General features: G+C 39.2%; 1 protein-coding gene across 1 annotated transcript in view; it reads right to left on the reverse strand.

Annotated features, from left to right (window-relative positions):
* ADAMTSL1 (ADAMTS like 1) overlaps window positions 1–25,219 on the reverse strand; it is a 312,286-nt gene that overhangs the window by 87,341 nt on the left and 199,726 nt on the right. The window contains exons 9-14 of the mRNA XM_030470560.1: window positions 21,345–21,456; window positions 20,318–20,456; window positions 11,029–11,079; window positions 6,634–6,838; window positions 5,190–5,337; window positions 1,157–1,241 (exon numbers count right to left, since the gene is read on the reverse strand). Coding sequence (XP_030326420.1) covers window positions 1,157–1,241; window positions 5,190–5,337; window positions 6,634–6,838; window positions 11,029–11,079; window positions 20,318–20,456; window positions 21,345–21,456 — 740 coding nt within the window. The remainder of the gene's footprint in view (window positions 1–1,156; window positions 1,242–5,189; window positions 5,338–6,633; window positions 6,839–11,028; window positions 11,080–20,317; window positions 20,457–21,344; window positions 21,457–25,219) is intronic.

Here is a 25,219-nt window from a genome sequence, read left to right on the forward strand (position 1 = left end):
TAGGCTAAGGAAGACTAATTATTCATAAATGCCAATAAAACTCAACTCTGAATGAAATTCTGAGGGTGTTTTAAAACCAGTTATTTTTTCTAACTTCTTCTACAGTCCTGCTATTAACAAAATGAAGCACACATAGAAACTGCTAAACTGCATTTTCAATGGCACTGTGTGAAGAACCTGACTACACCAGGTCAGATTCATGCAGTCAGATTTTCTTACTGATATATTAAAATGTCAGGTATCAACTCTAAGTGGAAGTGTTCTTTTCCAGCTTTTTATTGTAATACTTTTTCTTTCATCATTACCTGTAACTATTTTATGCCCTCTACCTCTTTCTATCTCAGTGGTAATTTCTTCACAAAACAGAATAAAAATGAATAGGAAAGAGAAAACTTACAGTTAAGGATGAGATAATTTTACGTATTTAAGAGGAAAATGTACAGTTCTCATAATTTCAGGCAGCCCTAATGCAAGGGGAGTGTCAATGTGCGTATGTAGGCCAACCTGCCATCCAAGAGCGTTTGCAGCAGGAGGAAAAGCTACTAATGGGGTACAAGGTGCTGACTGAGATCCATCTTGCAAAGGTGCCTGGGCAAAGACCATGAAGTAACTACAAAAGCAGGGAGGCAAAAATCCCTGAAATGATGAGGTGGGTGATAATAAGGCAATCCAAACCATAGGACTGAGGTTTCTAATTTATTTTCTGCTAAAATTGATTAATTTTATTTGCTGCTACTACATATCTCCTGGGGGCGGAGGAGAGGGGAAATCATCACTGGCTGCCCTGTATTTTACCTCTTAGTTCACAGGAGTATTGGAAGAATAAATAAATGTACTGAGCTATGGAGCTACAGCGGTAGTGGGCAGCATATAGCTATGTAGGTAGACAGACTGTCACTATAATATTATTGTAAATGACCTTAAATTAAACATGCATATATTTGCTCAAATTAAATCTGCATTTGCCCTCTTGAATTCTGTCTCTTACTATCTAAAAATAATACAGATTTATGCTCACTGATTTCCACAGTCTTTGGTTTAGCCTTTACACTCTAAATGTAAGCCAAACAAAATTTTAAGACACTGTTTCAGTTCAGCACAAGCCACAGATCTCCACATCATGAGAACCTGCTATAAGCAAATTTTTAAGACTTACGATGGTTCTTCAGACACCACTGCTCCTTCCTCCAGCTCTTGAGCTTGCTTATACCATGGCAGCTTTGCTTCCACAGGAAGTTTCTCTATGGAACAAGCACAAGCATGTGAAACTTGGAAGCACACAGTAAAGCTGCTATATATACCAGCCTCCCCTCTCTCTGTGATGCACATGTGCCTTCATCTGCATGGAGGTTGAGCACAAAGAAGAAAGAGAAAGGAGAGCAGGAGAGAGAGAACGAGCCTAGTCTTTGTCACCTGGACTATAAAGCTTACAAGGTTATATGATCACATAGCTCACTGTTGCAGCTAGAAGGGCTATTCTTATAAAGTCAGAAAGGCAAATTAAATCACTTTTCAGACTATACAATTGAGCTGTAAAAGTAGTCACTTTGGAAAGTATTTTTTGCAGGGAGCTTTCCAAGTGTAACAGGCCTCCACTGACCCTGCAAAGGCAAAATGTATAAAATCCCCATGTTTACCCTTAAATTTTAGAACTTCAGAAGACACATTAAGCTTGTTTTTGATAGATTACAAAAGGAAGAAAATCCTGATTTGATGAGCGATACCACAGAACAGAGAAACTCTAATAAAATGGCCCAGCTATGCTTTTCAACTTTATCAGTTCATCAGCTATGTGGATTTAAAAGAACGAGCTTGATACTTTTTATGTCATTTCTGATGGAAAACAGTAGAGCTGCTTTTCTTCCCCTCCATGATGTGCATGCAGCATAATGAGCTGCTCTGCTTTGGGGAGTGCAGGGCCATGCCGCTTCACGTGCCAAACTCTGCTTTCATGTGGTGTCAAAGTATAGTATTTGAGCTGAAGGCAGTAGAGCTGTTTTAGCTCTACATGGGTATAAAGCAAGAGAAAATTTGGCACTATAATTTGAGAAGGAGCTCTGCATTTCAATAAAATGTCCTGGGCTAGGATCAGGGGAAAAAACACAAATAAAAGGGGATGAGACTCAGACCAGATCTCTTTGCCACTTACAAATCACCTAAGACTTTTGTGTGTATGTAATCCGTGGATTTGTACTTGCCAACAGGAGCAGATTAATGTTGTTCACACTAGGAAGTTTCTATGACTGTTGTACACAACAGTAAACATTTCACATATGGACACAAAATTTCCCATCTGTCAGTTGTATCGTAGAGGAACAACAGCTTATGACTTGGTTTCACAGCTACTGCAACTTTAGTGAAGCAAATTTTCTTGGAGCAAGTTATTAACTGAGGAAAAAAGGGACAGTAATAGAGTTACTATGTCTCTCTCTCAGAAATAGCTTGCCAAGCTCTTACTTTAACATACTTATTAGGGCCATTTAAAGATGATTATTTGCCAGCACAGCTCTTAGTTTATTCTATATTTTGCTGCATTTGTTATCCAAAATACGTAGAAGATATTTCTATTTATATGTTCTGCAGCTTGTTTTATGGGTTTTGGAAAGCCAGATCTTACTTCTGTGCTTTTTTGCTTGGATGCAAGTGCTTGTAAAAAGAAAAAGCTCTTGCGTACCATTGCTTGTTATGTGACTTTTTTAATAACTTTGCTTTTTTAGAGGTGTAGTTAATTATAATCTACACTGTAAAATTTGTTAGAGGATTAGAAATGTTGATGTTGTGCAGCATGCTTTGACAAAAAAAAAGATTAATATAAATCACTCTTAACATAAACTAAGGAGGAATTTTTACCTTTGGAGATTAAAGTGAAATGTCTCCTTTTCTAAAACACTTCCAGTAAAAACACTTAAATCCTTTATTATACAGAAACTTATATGAGATGAATACACCTTCTCTATTAAAATTGAAAATCATTGCTTAATCCAGGGGTATCCTATGTTTTCCCATTATTGGTGTACAATAAATTGCCTCAGTGCTTAAATGAAGTAAAATGAAACAAATCAAATGAACTCTTTGCATTCTAGTTCTGTTTAGCACAGTGTGTTAAAAGAAGAGTGAATTCACATTTTTGGTCTTACTGCTTCAGTCACCTTGGAAGATTGTTTTTCTGCTTCCTGTTAATGCAGCTCCAAAAGGAAAAAGCAGTCTAAGATTAAAGCATTCAGTAGGGGAGATGTAATTCGCTACAGGTAGTGCTCAAAATTTCTAACTCTAGATTTGTGAAATAAAAAGGAAGAAATTCCAGCACATAAATAGAATAATTTGGATTGGAAAAGACCTCTGGACATCACCTGGTTCAACTAGCTTCTGAAAGTACGACTCAGCCTTCAGGCACATGCGTCTTCAAACACTACCACTTGCATTATGGAGGGAAAACTGAGAGCATTGCAGAACCAAGATGAGGAGTAAAATCAAACCCAAGCAAATCAGTATGCTTTATGTAGGACTTTCAATCCCATGGGGAAAAAATGGAAGAAAGAAATAATTATGCACAATCAGAAAATAATCATGTATGTACTGCAAAGGGCAGCATAAGAGGTTATCGAGAATAAAGGCGCCACTCTCTTGCAAGGGTGAGCTTCCAGCAAACAGCAATTTACTTTGTTCCCAGACAAGCCCCATTGGAAAAGGCTGGTCTGGGATGATGATGCAGGCAAGCAAAGATTTCCTAGCTGGTCTTGCACCCTTCTCAGGTTCCCCAGTCGGAAGTTAGTTGCAGGTTTGCAACATCTGATTTTTTGGTGTCTTACTAGATTTTGCTTACACTGTATGTTGCAGGCAGATAGGATCTTGCTTTACCTGTGCTCTGAACACCATAAACAGATAAAAGTCCTGTAAGGGCAGCTGACTGACTGAGCCCAAACTCACTGAATCTCTATAGGAGGCTCGGTCATGCTAACACAGCCACAGGGTCTTTTTTTTTAATCTTGGAAGGTGGACTGAGTGAGCTCATGTTGGACAGCAAAATACAGTGCAAACATAGCCATTGCTCCCCAGAGGACCTGTGTCTGGGTTTCACCACTTTGGTGGCTGGCAGACACAGTAAATTCTCATGGTCCAGATCAACTAAAATCTTGAAACTTGGCAAGGATGCCCATCATCAGCCACTAAGTGAAGAACTGAAAATTCCAGATTTCACTGTTCCATCTTGGATCAGCACAAGGTCACAGGTCACTCTTATTTCACAAGGCTTCATTATAACTGTTATTAATATGTATTGCAATAGCAATTCATTTTTAAAAAGGAATTTATTTCTTCTTATTGTGGGGTTTAAGTCTCTAGTTTAGGGAAATTAAGTTCACCTGCATTGCTGTATCCCAGAAGTTTCTGTAAGTTAGTCAGCATATGTCACAGAGGTTCTATCGATAGAACTGTATACATGCACAAACATATGCACGTTTATATACCTGTAGAAGCAGTCAAAAACCTGTGTCTTATGCACCTGGCCACTGCCCATTAGTCCAATCCAGTCTCCAGGACTTCTACTAACATTCTCACCCCATAAGAACCTCCAAACAGCTGCAGATGTATTTTCTCCTTCTCAACAAAATATGGGGGATTTACCCCAGTATTACTCTCTGAGGCCCAAGTAAAAACCATTTATATACAAATCGTGAGTACTCCTTGCAATAAGATGTTTCAAGTCTAGCAGTCTGCCAAATTTTGCAGCCTTGCTAGTAGTAGGAACTTCATGTTGGGATATACAATGCTTGTTTCTGACTTGTTTCAAGCTCAAAGTTATGAACAGGTACTTTAAAATTATGGTTATATTTATCTACCATAAATGTTATTTATGCATTTGATTCCTTTTAAAATACAGGGTAAATTTAGCCCAGACACAGTCAGTGAGGTCAAATGTGCTTACACTATGGTAAAATTTACATTTATATTTCTTGGTCTGCTGCACGACAAATTAACAGTGAAAAATCTAGAGCTCTCAAGAAAGAGGAAAGCGCCAACATTCACTCCAAGTTGCTAGCAGGCAAACTGGAATAGGAATGACAGGCCATAAAGGTGCAAGTTCACAATTCGGTGCAGGTGGAAACAGTGTTACTAGCACCAAAAACCCCCCCAACTGCTCAACATGGAGGAGCTCTGAAAGATATATGAGAACCCATTTGCTTCATTACCTTTGGGTTTGTAACAGGGAGTCGGTACAATGCATTCTTCTTTTATGTGTGGCTTTGTTTTAGGAGTACAGCCTCCTGTATGCATCCCCCTGTGATCAATGCAAAGGACCACACGGTATCGGAGCCCTTGTCCACAGGTCACGGTGCACTGGGAAAGAAAAGAAAAACAAAAGGTGCGTGTGATATCTCACGGGAGTGAAAAATAAAAGGGAATATGCATACAGAAGTATGCATATATCAGAGACTAAAACATGAGGCAGAAACACGCAACCTTGAACATAAACTATTCATGATATTTGGTAGTGATGGATACAGCATAAAATTTTCAGAAAGTTTTGCCTTTTTGCTCTGCACATTAACTTGGTTTGGACATTTTGCTGCTGGGTTTCTCTTGCACTGTCACTCTTGCAGCATTGGTACTTGGCTTGTGGCCATCTATCCCATATTGGATATGCTCAGTAACACCCTGTCAGTTTCATCTGGAACCACTCTGCTTTGCTTGGACAAAGTACTTGGGCTTATGGGTTAACAGGGGAGACACTTGGCTGTTTTGGAACATGGCACCAAACGGAATGGGAAACTATTTGAGTTTTCTTCACTCAGACACTTTCTTAAGTTTTTTTGTGGGTTTTTTTTTTTTTTTTTTTTTTTGTAAGGTACATAAATTCAGTCCCCCCATCTCTCCGATACAGTTTGCTTCAGAAGTGATCGCATGGTAGAGGATTCAAAACTACAAACCAGTGGGGAGGGCTATGGATACTACCAATATTACTTTGCTCTTGGGTAGCAGCTTTTATCTGGAAATCACTAAACACTTTGCAATCAGACAAGAACTCCTCACCTGTGGGTGAGCTAGTTTAGCTTCTAAATCCAATTTTATTTGCTGAGAAACTGCGGTGGTAAGAAATGACATACAAGATTAAGTCTTTATGTACAAAATCAAAGTACTTTTCTACTTTTGTAGAAAGACATCTCAAAGGCATTTACTTTTGTGCAAAAGGAAAGATGAGTCAGGAACAGACAACTACAAGCATCAAACAGCAGAGTCTTTTATGGCTTTACGTATTTATGGACGTTTCTCAGCAATTCACGATATTCCATTCATGGCCGAAAAGCTGTAATAAAGATATACCATTATATGCTTACTGCTTTTGTTTTGTGCATGTCATTTACGTTTCCAGATTGTTATTAGTAGAAAGTCACTAATTAACATTACAGATCCGTTTTCTTCTTGCATTGTTCCCCTTAATCATGTTAATCTTACTAATACATTATTCCTGAGTATTTACTTTGCGGTTAGACAAATTGCATAATTTAAAACCGAGGTTATGGTAATAAGGAATGAAAGTAGTGAATGTTCATACTTCCACAAGCTCACTAAACTGTAAGTTAAGACATACTCCTACTGTGTTGAACACAAAGCCAACAAATCTAAGCTGATTACCGGAGACCATTCCTGAGCAAGCCATTTTGGGCAATCAAATACATTGCAAGGTTGGACAACAGGCATCTTTGGAGTATACATGCATTTCCATTCTTCCACAGGGCTGATATGCCCCTGAATGTCTTCCTCCACACATGAGACGCTGCGGCTTTGAATGCCTCCTCCACAGGATGAGGAACAGGCAGTCCAGGGTGTACTTTCCCATCTGGGAAAACAAAGAGGCATCAGGAAAAGGAATCCCTGCTACCTCCACCCCCACCCGCACTCCACAAAGGCATAAACTGCTATCTGCAGGACGGATTTTTTTTCTGATTAATGTCAGTAAAAGTTAATCATATATGTATTTTCATAAATGGCCGTAACAGCAAAACACTCTCATGGTTTCTGTCTTTAAGTCACAGATTAGTCATATGGAATTTCTCTCCCACTAACCGAATGACTACGACCACAGAAATTCTAAATACTTTTAACTTCATTCTTTCTTTTCTTTCTTTAATTGATGAGATTATCATATCTTCACAATTTGTCATTTTCTGAGGAGTCTTTGACACAAATCACTGGAAACTGAGTGTGCTCTGAAGTTGATGCTCCTTTTGCACTAACATACAGGGAAACAGCAGTGTTTCTTTCCAGGGAAACAACTGAGATAAGATAAAAAAAAAGATTGGAGGAAATTACCAAAAAGAAGACATGACTGTACTGATGGGATGTGTGGCCTGTAATGGATAAACTACAGGGACCTTATTTCCTTACAGTGGAGGCAGTGAGGGGGACCAAGAAATCATCTTTTCTTTACAAATGCCATGTGAGAATGCAATGACAAATGCACAGAACAATGTGGTTGTTCTAAGAAGCTATACATACTTATGAGAATAATCCTTTTTTACAGAGATGGATGTATAATAATGTATGTATTGTTCTATAAGTGTACATGTCTGTCCACATAAAATAGTCTGGTATTTCCTCTCTTATACTCAAGCCATTGACACAGAGAGGATCTGGGACCATTGTAATCCTGTGCACGCCTGGTGGTCTGATGGTATAAAAATGCATGTTCTATCTTCCTAAAAATATTCCACAAAATCTTTTTTGTAGTTTTTGTCGTTGTTGTTGTTGTGTTTTTTTTGTTGCGTTTTTTTTTTTACCCCAAAAGCAAATGTCCTTTCATAAGGCCATTAAAACTAATGCTTGAAACAATTGATTTGTTCACAGATTTTTTTTTTTTTTTTTTTTTTTTTGCTTAAAAAATGTTTCATTTTTTGGTTGTTTGGTTTTGTGGGGTTTGTTTTTGTTTTTTTGAAAAACCCTACTTGTTTCCTCTTTCCAGCAAGAGGAAAAAAAGTGAAAGGTGAGAATTTTTTCCTCCCAGTTAAAATAAAGGAATTATTTTTATTAAGTAACAATTACAGGATCTCCAAGATTGCATAGCAATATGAAAAATATTTATCTTTCCCTCTGATTCTTCATCATATCAACCTATCCTTTTCTTATCAGCTCCAGTATATGTAAGCACTACCCACACTTGGCTACTGGCTGGAAGTGCCGTAAAACTCAATGTGAAATGGCTTATGCTAATAGCTGTTTATGAATGGTAAAGCCACTGATTAATTCTATGACTTCTCACAAGGAAGTGGTGAAACCATATTTACACCAGCCATATCCATTATTATGTGCCCAGCACAAGCCACATTATGTCACGAATAGGTAATTTTAGCAATGTTTTTAGTTCAAACGTGTTACCTGTGGCTCTGCTGAACAAGTTTCCCAGCTTACGGCTAAGGTTTCTCACTACCACAAATCTAAATGAAGAGGTCTCAAACTGAAACTCATGAACAGCAGAAATGGCTGTAGCCAGCCTGAGCCAGCTTTTCCCAATCATAAACAGTGATGGATCCCTGGAGTCTTTGGGACAAGTTTCCAGATACCCTAGGCAACCTCAACAATACCAAGCAGCTTAAGTCTAGGCAAGTAGGTTTGGTCCTGAGGATTTGTGTAAGTGTAGGGTAGGAAGGTGAAGTTTTTCTGTTGCACTGCTCTGAAAGTAGGTGTCTCAGCTCTTTCGAGATAGTAAAGGTGCAACATTGACAGAGAATTTGTGAAAGGAATTGGTGGTGTATTAAAAACAAGCACTGTATCTGCTGAACCATACCTTTCACTCTTTGTGACAAAATTCAAGGCTGAGAGGTTGCAGTAGGCAAATCTTGCAAAGATGTCTTGCCAGATTGCTCTCCACTTCTCCTGGAGTGTTTGTCGCTCTCCTTTGTCCCTGGTACTAGGTGCCAGTCTCAGACAGGTAATGCAACCAGGGCCTCTCTGGTTTGGTTGAGGTTTTTTTTTTTGGTTTGTTTATTTGGGTTTTTTGCCTAAGCTCTGCAGGTGCAGAGGAAAGACATTTTTTATTGCCCTGACTTGGCCCTAGCTCATGCCAGCCTCATGGTCTGTTCAGTTTCTGTTGCCTCTGAGGTTTGGAGGAGAGAAGTAGGGAAGCAGCAGTGAAAAAGCAGAGAGAAAAAGGGGGGCAGACGTCCCAACCAGCAGTTGCAGCCTGAGCAATTGATTCTGTGGAGAGGGGGTGTTAAAGGAGAATAGTACAGCTGGGAGAGTGGATGTAAGGGGACTGTAAAGGGGTGAGACCAAAATCCAGAACAGCTTGAGAAACAGTCTCAGCCTTTTGATCATTTTCAGGGAATTAATTTTTTTTTTTTTTTTTTTTTTCAGTGTTACTGAAAGCCAAATACCTCAGGGCATTTTGATCCTTTATTTTGGATTTCGTTCAGCAGTAAAAAAGCTTCTGCACAGCTGCCAGCTCAGGATGCTTTTTCCTTCAATACAGTCCATCCACTGTTAAGTACTGCTGAATCATTCTTTGATATAAAATTGTTCTCTGTCTTTTGTCAATGCACATGCCCTTTGTACACAACTGTAATAAAATCTGTTTTATTCAAAGCTAGAGTGTTAAAACCCTGTATTAATATTCTAGCTTCTATATTCTTTACTAACAGAGGTTTATTTTTTGAGGTTAGGAGGTATGTACGTGATTCTTTAAAAAACAAAGAACAGAAAAAAGTGTTTTCCATAAAAAAGGAATTAGATGCAGGGATATATTTTATAAGTGTATCTCATGAGTATTTTGTAGTAATGACTGTGTGTACATAATCATAAGCACTTAGCTAAGGAAGGGAAAAGCCTAATCCAAATGACACGGATCATTGATAAAGGGTGTGAACATGAATGGCAGTGGCAAAGCTTGGCAAGTAAGCTGCTCTCCTCCTTGTATTCTCACTCATAGTTTGGGGTGGGTCCATGATTTGGCTGGGGACTCTTGAACAGGAAATACACTGTGTTTGCACACTGATGCTGAAAGCTCTCTGCATTAGGCCTCACCAAGGTTTGAGGGAGGTTGTTTCCTCACTAGGATGAGACTACAAGTTGCCTAGGGGGGTATTTCTGTGATTTCATACTCTATGACACAATAAATTAATGAAGAAGGAAATACAGCACAATACATGTGCAGGTGGTATTTCAAAACCAAAAGATACCCTTCAGATACCAAACATTTTCACCAGCACCATTCTTATTCACTGCTGTAAGAGTAATTACTATATGATTATTTCCACGAGAATCTCAAATCTTACATAGAACAGGTTGCACAGAGAAGTGGTAAATGCTCCGTTCCTGGCAGTGTTCAAGCCCAGGTTGGACAGAGCCTTGGGCAACATGGTATAGTGTGAGGTGTCCCTGCCTATGGCAGGGAAGTTGGAACTAGATGATCTTAAGGTCCTTTCCAACCCTAACTATTCTATGATTCTATGATTCTCTGATTAAAGACATTTTAATTGTGAGATAATGATACAAATCAGGCCTTGATCCTATTAATGATCTCCGATATCTTAGAAAAGCCAATGGATTAATACGCCTGGGGAAGGCATTAGCATGGGTTTGCAGGATCAGAACACAACACCGATACTGTCTAAACCCAAAATCTCACCATTAATAAGCATGCAAGAAGCAGCAATGCAAGAGAGAGAGAAAGTCTGATTGTTCATTACAAAGTCAATGGTTATAGTTCTGTTCAGAAATGTGTGAAGGGAAGAAAAAGGAAAGGTGTGAGAGAAAAGAGGAGGTGGGGATGGGGGCTGAGGAGTGGAAGAAAGGGACCATACACTCAATAAGTCTCCACTGCTGCTTCACCTAGAATATCGTTTCAGTTCTGCATCAACAGAATTTATAACAGGTCAGCACTTGAACATCTCTAGGTTTTTCTGCAGGAGTTCAGAGCAAGAGGAAAGAAGCATCTGTTAACTTAGTTTGAGAGCAAAGCAGAAATGCAGAGAAGAAGAAAAAAGAAGTAAATGTATTTGTTAATCCTAGCATCTGTTCGACTGTTTTACATACCGAGGAAGGGGATGGTAGAGGTCATAGGGCATGATCTGCTTGTATCCATCACTGTTAGGAACAATAATGCCAACCCTCTGAGTAGAAGGTACACATAATAAAATAAACACTAAATGATTACATTATACAAATTCTTTTAAACAATATAAAAAAAAAACCCAAAACAAGATATTTTACCTAAGTTGCTGTCACATTTAAACCAAAGCTTATGGTCCCATCCTACTGTTTCTGAGTCATTCAAAGAATAAACCACTGATTAATCCTTTATTCTTATGAATACATTACTGTTTGACTGAGAAGCAATCCATTACCAGAAGTGATCCAAATGAGTTGTCCATTTATTATTTAAATTTATGAGGTTATTATCTGTCATAAAAAAAAAAAAAAATCTACACTTCATACTGTCTTGGAGCTTGGATGCAAAGTCACTGAAGAAAATAGAACTTTGATGTGCTTCAAAGAGGTCTAGATCAAACCCTTTCCTAAGTTATTTATGGTTGTTTCTGCCCTCCAGATAAAATTTCTGCTTTTACACAGGCTGGGATTAGAAATTTGGAGAATCCCAGTGCAAGAGTTCAAATCTGTAATTTTTGTCTCTCCACCTTAAATCAGTCCAATTTCACTCATCTTCAGAACCTGCTTTTTATTTGGATTTTTCTGAAAGAAAGAAAGAACTGAAGGGAAGAGTAACATGTAAAGCTGGTTGGATTTTTTTGGTGTTGTCGTGACTGGTTAGCTTGGTTTGCTGCAGTGTTTATTGGCATAATATCTAAATAATGTAACATCTAAGGGTTATAGAAGGCTATAGCATAGATAAGAAGTTGTAATTATCTGAACCATGACCATGCCAGTTATGTGTGAGATGGATTTCACTTGACTTGTTGGCAACAACAGGGTCTCACTGAATTGCTAGTCTAGAACTTCATCTTTTGTCTGCACATTTTATAGATTTTGACTCAGAGTAACCATGTTGTCTCCAAGTTATCAGGCATACCTATTAATATCGAATAGATGATCCCAGAGTATCTGATGTGTCAGTTTCATCAAAGCCACTGTGTAACAGAGGACTTGGATGGGGCAGGTGCGCAGAACCATTAAAGAGTGAATGCTAACTGCATTAAAATAAAAACTGTGTCCCTACCCGAGTTACAGAGAGAGGAAACTCTACAGATAGAGGAGGCTGCTATGGATTTCTGCAAGGAGGAAGTAGCAAAGGAGAGGGAAGGGAGAAAGTATTCGCCATCCTCAGCACAGTTCACTGAAAAACACTGTATGCATTCAAAGAAGTCTTGTCATGGTAAGGATAAAGGGGTCTATTCTCCTTTCAATCAACAGGGTTTTGATGTGCATAACTTGTCCACGATAGCAGAATGGATCCCATTGTGTTTTCACAGTGAGGAGTCAGTGCCAGGTCAGTGTGCTGGAATTTCTTAGCTAAAGCAAGGGAAGACACTGGAGCCTTGGGAGTGTGTGACGGGGACTAGACAACTCCCTCCAAGATTAGCAGCCTCTGTAGTCACAGGAGGCCTCTGCACGAGTATGCATGTTTGCATCTTCAGAGAGCTGCCTGTCTCCACAAAAATCTAGGAGAGGCAATTTTGGCACTGAGAAACTTCAGAGAAGACAAATGGGTTATTTAGAGCCTAGCCAATGAAGAAGTCTTTTCAAATTTAGCTTGATGGGTAAAAACTTTTGGGGATTTCTGCTGCCTTCCTGACCCTCCAACTAATGCTGCTGAAGTTCCATTCCGAAGCATTTTGCACTTTCCAGCTCAACAACTTGCTGAGGAGCAGTTGGAAAAAAGATTAATATACCACCATGTTCAGAAATGAAATAATTATACTATAAAAGCATCTACTGCCTAAGAAAGATTTCAGAACATTTCTCACTCACTGCAGTGAGAAATGTTTTCTTTCTAACAAGCATGATCTGTATGCATAATCCAGGTCTACATGCATTAGGATGCCTAATATCCAAGGCCATTCCAATGGAAATAACCATACCACATCCAAATACTGTTAGGAAGATTAAATAACACTTATAAAGCACTAGATTAATATTGTCATTGGAAAGGTTTGACCCTCAAAGAATTTTGCATACATAAACTGCATTTCTGTAAATGGTATAGAGATCTACAGAATTACTGATGCTGTCCTTGTGCATATATGAGAGGCTGCCAAAGGCTCGCATTCTGTTAGTGCAAGATGATGATCCCTAGCAGCATAAGTCCCATAGTCACAGAGAGGAAAAAGACCCCCACAATAATACACAATGGCTTAATTTATGACTTTAAAAATCATCTTGAAGGTACAACTGAAGAGCAGATGGTCATTGTACCATTAACAGCAACTGCATCTTTCCAAGCCAGTCTCATGTGGTTTTTTGGTGTCTGTTCCACAACACCATCCCCCCCCCCCACCCAAGACTAAGTTAACTATATGAAAAACCTTTTAGAGATTAAATTGAAAACATCTTAGAGGTTACTTTGGTATAATCCTGTTCTTTCTGACTGGACAAAGTTGTTTAAATTCTATGAATCTATCATTCCAACATACTTCTATAAAAGACTGGAAAAGATCTAATTTATGGACTTTGTTCACCGTCCATTACTGAGACAATGCAAAGGGGTGGTGTGTTAAATGAACAGAGCAAATAATAATAATACCCTCACTACACTGAGATTTCTGGATGATGAGGGAGTAGATAACAGGATTCACTCACACAACACCAAGAGCAAATCTACTTTAGCAGAAGCAGGAGCACAAAGCAAAATATTTTGAAGAGATGCTGAGTCTCATATGTCTGAAATCTCCCACGCATTTCAGACCAACAAGTTGTAGCACATACTCTGCAGACTGGTTTGTTTTCCTCGGGAGCGCTGGCAGCTTTAGCACAGTTGCTCTTCCAAGGCACATGTCCAGCTGGGAGCTGCATCTGCCAGAGGTGGGTGTGCTGCACCCAGGTCTGCCATCTCTGCAAACAGTCGGCTTTCCCATGGTATGGGTGCCCACAGCTGAATTCCTTGAAAGTCACGCTTGGCGTCGTCTTCCCTGGTAGTAGCTCCTTTTCCTCCGTACGCTACGCTCTAGCACAAACAACATGCACGAATGCCTTTCTCCTGTATCTCCCCTATGACTGTCTCCAACAAGGTGCCAGAACTTCCCACCTCCCTCTCCTGCATGCCCACAGCTCCACAGCTCTCAGGCCAGTCACCTGCTGAGCCAAGCAGCGGCACAGAGGCTAGAGCTGGAAGAAGAGCCAGCAAAGGGAAAGGGCATAACCCCCTGAGATGCCTCAGAGGGGTGTAACTCTGCATGGGGACAATGCGCAGAGGCTGGGCAGGTGTGGGTAGGGGAGCCTGTCGCTCATGCACTGGTGCTCCTGCACCCTGCCATGCCAGTACCCAGTCTCTGCAGGACACTAGCATGCCTCTGGCTCATAGCCTTCATTTTTACTGTGGGCTCTGTTTTCCTGGGGCTTTCCTACCTGCAGTGCTGCAGCTGCAGGGATGACTGCACTCCCAGGTGGCTGGAGCTGCTATACATCTTTCCTGACAGGGACTCACTGAAATATGTCAATCTTGAGAATAAATGATCTGCATGGCAGGGACTATGCCATCTAAGCAATGGTCCAAAGTATGTCTAAGATGTTAATAGCAATCAGCAAATAATAATAAAAAATTGAAGCAGCTTAAGTGGGCTGTGGGCAGCTAATTCATTAAGTGAAAGGAAACACTTGGAAGACCTGAAAAAGATCATCACAAAAGATAAGATTTTGGCAGCTGAGGCAGCATCTGCCATCAGCTCCTTCGCTATCCACAACTCCTGTATCTGGAGGCATATGTACTGCCATTTCTACTCAAATGTATCATAATTTCCAACTCAGCCTTCCTGAAAATTTGTCTGGTGGTTCCTTTCCTGCTGCTCTGAATTGGTTTTGGCCTCCGAAACTCCCTTCCACACCCCTTTTTCATGCATAATGCATCACTTAAGCTCATTTCTCTGGCAACCTTGGTAGTTCCTTGCTAAATCCTGAACTGTTCAAAAAACACCCTCCATAAATATACGTTTGGAATGACTAATGTTTGTTGACTGTTCTCTCATTTGCAGGCATCACACTTTTTGCTAATAGCTGTCTCACTTTTCCACCACATGCAACTATGGTGATGAAAAAGGTTTGCTCGTCCTCCTGCTTTGATAGATAAAATCCTCATTTCTCATCTTCCCCTGGAATGTCTATCTCGCTGTCTTTAGGATCATCCATGTGCATATGGTTGGCTGTGGAAATTGAGACCAGACCCAGCAATCAGCGGCAACCAAGGTTTAGAGAAGCTTTCTGAGCCCCCTGTAACAAATTAAGAACTGAACTAAAAAATGCAAATCCACAGAAATGACCATTTTCCTGAAGCAGAGATAAGGAAAGGGCATTGTCATGACCAGTGACGCATACCCATGCAAAAAGCTGGGGTATTGTCAAAAAGCCCAGTATCTGAAGTAACTATGGTATATTTTATGTGAAAGAGCATTCAAAACAAAGTTTAAATCTATCATATGTCCCAGTCAAGGGCAATAACAATAAATGAGTCATTGTGTCTCAGACCCCTCTCATCACTGCAGGTCTATGCCTGCTACTGTGTAAATCAGAAAGTGCAGCCTATGTTTTCAGGAACATACCAGAACTCTAGTTTTGTTCATCTTCCAGAAAGAATGTAGTGAAACTGGGAACACCGCACTGATGTGATACTTGGCTTATAACCACTAGCTAATATACCTTCAGGAAAGCTGATAACAAGCAAAAAAGTATGTGTTTGGCAATTTCTTGCTTCAGCTGCCAATTTGTAATGAAGAGGCCTCTGTTACTTATTAAGAGGATGCTCTATGTTGCCTTTTAATCATGCATATTTACTCAATACTACCTCTTTCTCTCTTGAAGGAAATGTATAGAAGTTATCATGCACATGTCTTCCTGTTGCTCAGGAAATTGCGTACACTTTCACATCACCAAGTACACTGGGGACTTATTGCTACTCAGGAGTACTTTGAATGGCCATAATATCCTAGCAGTCTTTTGTGCGCTTTTACTTGTAATTCATTATTCTTGTTAGATTAGCTAAAAATTAACAACCCCAAAGCACATATTAATTTAAGTTTCTCTTTGCTGATGCCTGCCTCCCCCCCCAATCAGTAGGAGTAGTTAAGTGGGAATGCCAAAAGAAAAACTTTGATGAGTAAGAAGAGGAGTCTTTTTTCTGAAGAACTTAATAAACTGTGGATATCTGAGAATTCCTTCAGGTCCTTCAGTGTTGAAAGTCTTGCTTGAACTAGAGATTTTCCCCCAAAACTTTCCACAGGTACTAACATAACTTCTGGTGGCAGGCTTACAAATAATGCTCTAGGCAAATTCCAGGATTTTTGCCTGTGCAGACAAGACTGGCACTATTGGCAAAGTGTTAAAAAGAAACTCACATGTTAGAGACTTGCTAAAAAGAAATTTTTGAGACAGTTGCTTCACGGAGTTCGAATCTTTGCTGAAGATGCCTTTATGAATCTCTATACACCATTGAAATCTCCTGGTAAAAGCACCAGGAGGTTTTGTGACTAAGAAAACCCCACGTTAACGTGCAGCAGAGATAGGCAAAAATAGAGGAAATTGGTAAAAATGCAGAATAGTGCAGCTTGGAATGCCACTTAAAAGCTGAGGATGAAACCTGGAAGCAGCACTGATGTTGCTCCAGAGAATATCCCAGTGAGTAAAAGAATGATGAGTGGGGTAAAAGCCTTTTTCGGATTTGTAAAAACTACTTTTTCGAGGAATGACTTTGAGTTATGAAATAAATAGTATCTTCAGCTTACAGCACCTCGGAGTTGTCCTAAGACCCAGCTGAGTCAAATCTAAATAGACTTTTTCTCAAAGCAGGAAAAAATTCTATTGATCTTTCATTAGAAGATATCAAGATATCAGGATATCAGGAGGATACTGATGATAGCTATAATGCCTGCTCTAAAACCTCCAGTCTGTGAAGTTTTGGATTGTTAAAAGATTTGCAGTTTATTAAATATGTGAAATCTTTATGTTTGATGTTGCCACATAGAAAGGGAGTGGACTAGATCAAACTGGGCATTACATCAGTAGATATTACACATATATTTGCCAGTCGAGTATGGACTGTTGTAATATCTTAAAGAACTGTAAATAAACAGAATGCTTTTTTTCTGTCTTTCTAAGGCGGGAGATGGATTCTAAAGAGGGCTGATGAGAGAGGCTGGATTGGGCATTTTTAGTGTGTAGGGATGAAAAGGGACTCAGTGTCATGATGTGCAAGATGCTAATTAACTAGCCTTACTTCAGTGGACAGGCCACCTTTACTTAACCCAGAAAAGGAACATGTATAAACATATGTTTGATAAGCAACCTTCCACCCACTGCCTCTCCTCTGAGTATGTGAGAAACTGGGTTTGCAGAAAGAGAAGTTGATTAATTTTTCACATTCATTCAGTCTAAGCTTTTTTTGCCACTCATGATGCCAGCAATGCTGCTAATTATTGCCATTATAACCATAATAAAGTAAAAAGTTTATATGCACTAAGCCTAAAGAGGCAACTAACTGCAGGCCCACACAATACGCCTGGTATTCATTTAAACTTTTCTTTTAGCCTGCTCTTTGCTGAAAATTTTATTGTAAGTTCTCCTACAGTAACCCTCCTACAGTAAACCTTCTCAGTTGCTTTAGTCAGTTCCATTGTGGTCTTCCATGAATATTTTCTGTGGCTTTCATTGACACACCATAGGAACAATCAGCAACCACTAATCAGCTATACCTCAATGGAAAAATTAACATCTTTTTGTTTTATACAGGCAGAGCAGAGCAGCTCCCACACAGCAAAGACATTGCAGAGCTTGCTCACTCACGCTTCTGACCCCGTTGTTCTGCTTCACTTACCCTCTTCCTGACCATAAGAAAGCATCAGGATTCCAAAAGTTACCACAGATTTCCTCTGGTTTTCTGTCTGGGTTGTTGAGTCTTGAATTCTTTACAAAGGCACTTTTGAAAATAATCATTTGCAATTTGGCATTCTGGGAGGATGTTTCCAAAAAGCCAATTCCCCTCTGTTACTGCTTGTACCCTGGGACAGAATAGCTGTACTTCTAAATAATTCTCCCTCCCCTCAGGGTCTTTATATCAACAACTTTGCCCTGTTATGTCTTATATAAAACAAAAATTGCTTCCTGAAATCTGTCCAGCTGTTATTTTTTTCCTCCCTCTCTTTCCTCTCATGTACCATGCTGACATCTGTCTTACCATTTGAGAATATGTCATTTAAAGTTATTGGGAGAAGTATGGAAAATATCCATAGTACAAATTCCAAAGCAAAATGTATATTTGACTCAGAACTATTTTTTTTAAAAATAGCAGCTTAAGCTACACCCCACCCCCCAAAAAAAACCACCCCAAACCAAATCCCAACAAAAGAACAGCTATATAAAATTACTTTGTCATTGGTACTGTGAGAGTGAATCTAACAGACAGGTTTCATGTCAATTCACACCTTTCAGCAATCATTTATCTGAGATCTTGATATTCAGGTCTCTTACCTGATCATACCTGGCCTCTACTCTACTGACGTAAGTCTCAAACAATTCAAAGAAACTGCTTTTGACTTAAGAAAATCATTGAGGAAAAAATGCAAGAGCTTTATTATAGTAAGATTTCTAGCTGCAACTGTTTGGGGTTTTTTTTGTTTGTTTTGTTCTGTTTTGTTTTGGTTTGTGGAAAGTACTAGAACAAGAAAAGCCAGATACTGAATTTGAAAAAGTATTGTTAAAGGAAGAAGTGGTCTAACTGAATTGTGGAAAAGGAATCTCTAAGCTGAAAAATCACTTCTGAGCAGATTCTCAACAGGAAATACTTTTCACAAAGCGCTAGTGAAGCTGCATCCTTAATATTATACCCTTAATACATCCTAATGAACTGTATGATGAAGTCTATAACTTAAAGAATTTACAACACAGCTGAAATAATGTTGGATTTTGAGATCTGATATTTCCACTTTTTAATTATGAGACATTTTCACTTCAAATTTAAAACTGTATTAGAACATTTCTGGCTTTTAATTATTTGCAAACAGAAATACTGTTTTGTAATATAAAATGCCATACACTTTGGGTAAACGTGCCTTCAGTGACAAAGAAACCAGAGTGTTAACTTCAGTTACGAAAAGTCAATGAACTTCAATTAAACTTTCTAGAAGAGGTAAAAACTATCGCAGGCTTGGAGCAATTTGTTCTGCTCTGATAATGCCTAGCTAGTCTGAGGCTGGTATACCTGGTTTGGTAAGCAATCATGCTCAGTCAGGTGGATACATTGTCCTATAGGTCCCTAAAGCATTATTCTCCTGCCTAGGACATCTTTTTCCTATGGCAACCTCCAGCAATCTGAATGGCCATACCAATTTTTTAGGTGACACTTGCTTGAACTTACTTTTATCAAAACTAGTCTAGAGGGAAAGGAACAGGTGAAAAAATGGCTTTAGGGCACCCTTGCATGCATGACTGCTGTGTTGCCCTTGACCATCTTTTACCAAAGCCACACAAGAGGACCAGTAGGTTTAGATTACGCAAATACATGCTTGTGGCTTATGAGAGGCTTCACACTGAATTACACTGAAGTTCAGGGGAATCAGTGCAACAAAGGACTGGTCCTTTTTATGGTGTTTTTCCTTTTCTTATACATGGGAAATCTTGCTCTGTGAGCTCCCTATTTTTACTATAAATCCTCTGAAGAAGTACGCTTAGCAAGGGAGCAGAAAGGAGTCTTTTTTGCGGGGCCAAAGGGTATTGGTACTTACTTAGAACAAATTCCCGTGTTACATTCTTACAAGCTGCCATGACTGCAAGTATTCTTTTTATTAGGAGGAAATTTAAAATAACCCACAAAAATAATGTCTCTAATTGTGATGCAAACCATTTTACAACAACATTTTACACCATGAGAATTTTTCCTATCTCACTAACACTTCAGAGACATATATTGATCATGGGATGGTATAATGGACAATTTGTTTTCTCATACTTTATAATGTTTAATGAGGCAAAACACCATCTGATAGGAAGAAACAACCATTTCAAAACAGTTCCTGCAATGTGGAGGTGCTAAACGGAGGTTTTTTTCTACCCAGTACATCCTCAAGATGAGAAAGACATTGAACTACATAGGCTAAATAACACTGTAAGCAATAGCAACAGAATGTTTTCCTACTACCAGTCTCTTTTAAAATTAGAGCAGACTGACCTTGCAGGACAAGGATCCAGATTACACTCTTGAAGTTTTGGCTTTGGCTTGATATTTTCAGGATAATAGTGACAGTATTGATCTGCTACTACCCGGTTGCTTCTCAAATCAAAACATTCAGCAGATGTTAGCTGATAACCTGCAATACACAGTGGAAAAAAATAAGATGTGATGTGATGGTGTTCTTCCTGTCTCTCTCTGCAGTGCACGTAAGTTCCATGGTCAAGGACTTTTCAGTCTCATGCTCTGCCAGTGAGGAGGGGCACAAGAAGCCGGGAGGGAGCAGAGACAGGATACCTGACCCAAACTAGCCAAAGGGGTATTCCATACCACAGCACATCATGGCCAGTATATAAACTGAGGGGAGTCACATGGAAGGGACCGATCACTGCTCTTGTCAGGCTGGGTATCCATCAGTGGGTGGTGAGCAATTGCATTGTGCATCACTTGTGTTTATTGGTTTTTTCTTTCCCATTTTAGTTTTATAGCACTCTCCTTGTTATTTCCATTATTATTATTGTTGTTGTTATTATTATCATCATCATTATATTATTATATTGTACTTTATGTTAATTATTAAACTGTTCTTATCTCAACCCGTGGGTTTTACATTCTTTCTATTCTCCCCATCCCGAGCTTGAGGGGACTGGGGGGGTGTGAGCGAGTGGCTGCGTGGTGCTAAGTTACTGGCTGGGGTTAAACCACAACAGTCAATAAAGCTGCTCGTGGGAAACAAGGACAAATGGAAACATCTTCTGTTTCCCCAAATCTCATCAGCCTTTACGTTTGACAGTTGTAGCATTAAACGCAGTCATGGATATCAAAATATATTTTATGTACAGAGCCTGGTATGATGGTTAAAAATCTACAAGCTACTATCACTGTTGCTACATCCCTCCCTTAGTTTAGATGTAACTACCATCATTTTCAGATTTTGCCCCTTTTAAAGGTGAAAATCTCAGTGCAGAATCTGGGACAGATCCTATACACAGATGACTGTTTTTGGAATAGAGTGGTAATTCATTACCTCCTCCACAGGATGCTGAACAAGGAAAAAAATCAGTTTCCCGCCATCGGTGAATGATAGGCTGATAGTAGATAAACTGAACTGAACTGTCGGCAGCACCAGCATGGCGGATCTGAAAAAGATGTAACACCAGAGAGTGAACCTGACATAACTATTGGAAAGAAGCATTCTGCCACATGCATCTTGCAGTTTTTGAGACATCTTGCAGCTACATGAAATACCAGAGTTATTTTGCAATAGAAAAATAAAATGCACAAAACAGAGTACAGCTTGATGGCAAAATGTTGGCTGCAAAATAGTCAAATAAATCTCTGGGCATAATCAATGGCATTTCTGACCATTCAGAAACCATGTTCTGAAATAATGAATACATGGTAAATGCATGGTTAATGCTACTGAATAATTTTGTGGTGATAGATGATACAGACTGATCTTTAATCCATCAGAAAATCACCTACCACTACCTGCTGTCCCTGCAACACTGACATGGATTTTAGATCATTAATATTCCCCAAACACCTTCTGAGACCATGTATAATATATTAGATAGTTCAGAGTAAAAAATGGGAGGCTGTGCTGTGGGAAATAAGAAAGCACACGAATTCTAATTCAAGATGCTTTGTTTCTGAGGTGAGGTGTCTCTTTCATTCTTCTTTGTGGTACTCTCATTATTATAAGGAATCCTTCTGCTTACTTCATTCTGGCTGCAAAAATGCTCCTTTTAGTCATAGGCATGGACTTTTGGCTCGAGCTAAGTACATCTTTGGAAAACATTATTTAGAGCTTACAAATACTTCCAACTTTCAAGCCACCTGAGCTTCACTATGCTTCTAGTACTTTGTGTTCTGAACAGATTTCCCATGTAAACAAGAGTTTGTAGTGAAAGAAATCCAATTAAAAAAAAGACCTTCACACTGCTAAAGCAGTACCACTTGTACCTGGCCCAGGAAAAAATCCTTCCTATTTGATATCTGTGCTGACTAATACAGTCATGGGGACTTCAAAATTTCTGCAGGGCATCCCTTGTCTTTACCTCTAAGCCTCTGCATGAATAGCTGGCAAGGGAGGAACAACAATGCCGCTACTGAAAGCTTCTCCTAGTCAATTATTTGTCCTAGGATATATATTTGTGTTGCTTGGGCACTTCTGCATCAGTGGTATGATGCTATTACTGGAGACAAACCTGTCAAACCACAATCAGAGAAGATGGACCCTTCTCAAGGAGCAATCCTCCCTGCTTCTTTTTCAGACATCTTAAAACGTTTTATCACTGCCTCCTTTTTCTTTTCTTATGTTTTGAACACGTTTTCCTATGTTTTGAATGTTGAACACATTGTTGCTTTGGGAACACCATTCTTCAATCTGCGTTCCCTTTTCTGTCTTTCCAAACACCAAGAGACATGGTCAAAGGGTAGACTGTGAAACAGAAGCAAAAATACCACAAATTGAGCTGAACAGCGTAATCTGGGTTGTTTGTTTTGTTTCCCCCTGTAGATGGACAGAAACATGATTACAAATCAAACTATGTCTTGAAGAGAAGGAGGAAGGCAAAAATACTGCAGGTTATCTTGATCTCTGTAAGAGATCTAGCCCACTGAGACTAAGGCTGCCCTTTTCTAATGTGAGTAAACAGTGACATAAATTCCCAACAGAAAAAGAAATACAGCTGTAGCAATACAGCTTCTTCAGCAAATGGGAGGTCTTTTGCATGGATTAATATCATTTGAGACAGTGTATCAGAAACAGGATATCTAATTCCTTGTTCAGGGATGGTGCATTAATCACACACTTCAGAAGGGCCTTTCTGGCCTCATGAAAGTCTCACGCACTCCTGGGAAAAATGTTCTGTTGTGCTGGAAGCCATTCGGGGAGGTCTCTGATATGAATGTGCAGAAAAGTATCCACTGGGAATTCTGCTCTTACTCTTTGTTTTCCAAGTATCATCAGTGATTCTTAAACTCAGAAGATCTACTCAGCAGTACGGTCTTCAGTGAATCATGAAGAACAGACCAAGAGCTCACACAGAACCTACTATAAAAGGAAGGTGAGGAAAAAGCGTTCACATCAAAAAAAAAATCAGGAAGACAGAAGAGTTTCTCTCTCTGCAGACTATTCCTGCATGTCTGCAGAATTATCTGCCTGTTTTGACACAGAGAAAAGACAGATGTACATCTTTTCCAGACTAATGTGGGAGTCACACATGCAGCCTTGATAACAACATAGGTGGGAAAGAATTACAACGAGTCACAGCCATGAGCTAAAATGTTGCAAAACAAGCAAATGAAAGAAGCAGCCACAGTTTCATTTATTTTTTTAAGGAGTACTGTAAGCAGAAGAGGAACAATATATGGTGATTCCACACAGAAAAATTTCTTTTTGATTTTGTTTGACAGTTTGTTAAAGCTAAGATCTTGATCCAGGAGAAAACATTAGTGGCTGCTTGAGCCTTGCAAAACTCAAAGTGAGACTTGATAGCTAAATGCTTTAAGAAATATCCTGGGTTTGCTGAACAGAGCCAACTTCCACACATTGAAATACTCTCTGCTGTGGAGTACGGTGAAATTTTTTACCCTTGCAGCATTTGCAACACCCTCCTAGCTATGAGAAATGCCAGAGCTATAAAAAGAGATGGTCAATGCTTGAAAATCTTTAGTTAGTCCTCTAACTAACAATGATTTTTAATAGTGATTCAACTAACAGTGATTTTTAGCAGTCATTTTTGTCACTGGATCAGAATAAATGGCAATTGTTCATTGTGTTTGCAAATAAAATCCTATCTAAATTTACAATAGCAGACAGCAGAAGTACTCCAGACTTGCAGAGCACTCAGCCCTGCATGTCTGCATTTCAACCTCGTAGAGAGTATCCTTGAATTCCTTTAGGTTTTGCAGGAGTTTGGAGTATTCCAAACACCAGAGCTGCCCTCACCACTTTGTAAGCCCCAAGAGGATACCACCAGTCTTATAAAGGGTTGGTTAAAATTAGAGTCCTCAGACTATCCACCAAAAATTAACTGTCTATCCTACAGTCACTAGATATCTTTTTTCCTTGTAGAAAGACCTTGTGAAAAAAAAAAATAAATCATTGCTTGTACCCTGCCTTTTAAAATTGATTTTGTAAATCACTGTCTGGGACAGTGTGACAGAGTCACAAGCTATTGCTCAGGTGAAGGGTGGGATTGATAAAAAGCAGTATTGATCTGGGGGATATCCACAGAATTTTGAATGAAAACAGTAGACTTTGAATATGAAAGCAGCATAAACTTTTTAAATTATTCTGTTCTGTCAGATCTGTCAGACTGCAATATACAACTTTGCCTTTGTATTATGTTGGTTTTTCTATAGCCCCAAAATTTGATTAGTTCACATAAAACCAAATAAACAAGCAGAATCCTCCAAAGCCCAACCCTGTCATGCTTGATTTTGGCAGCGGTTGTGAATTTCAATGAGCAGTGATAACCAAGCAGTCATCAATGTTAATTTTAGGGTTAAACCATAAAAATGTATTCAATGAGATGTTCTCATTTTATGAAATTGTGTGTGTTGGAGGAGGAGGAAAGACCGCTTCTTTCTTGTGTGTGCCCCAGACTGGGGTTAGGGAAAGGGAATTATTATTGCATACCATCTTTTGTCTTGCAAAATTCGATCTGGTATATTATGACCTAGCTCCATGCCACCATGCTTATTAAAAAAGCTATAATTGATTTTTCCATGTTATTAGTACAAATGATTTCTGCAAGTGCCAAATCTGAAATCATAGGGTTTGATTTATTAATGAGTAGTTCAGTGTTGAAATCTCCTAACTAACATAAACTGGGGATGAGATGGGACCTTGTACAACCTGGTCTAGTGTGTGGTGTCCCTGCCCATGGCAGG

Source organism: Strigops habroptila, chromosome Z (genome assembly GCF_004027225.2).
Source record: "Strigops habroptila isolate Jane chromosome Z, bStrHab1.2.pri, whole genome shotgun sequence".
Classification (NCBI taxonomy): domain Eukaryota; kingdom Metazoa; phylum Chordata; class Aves; order Psittaciformes; family Psittacidae; genus Strigops; species Strigops habroptila.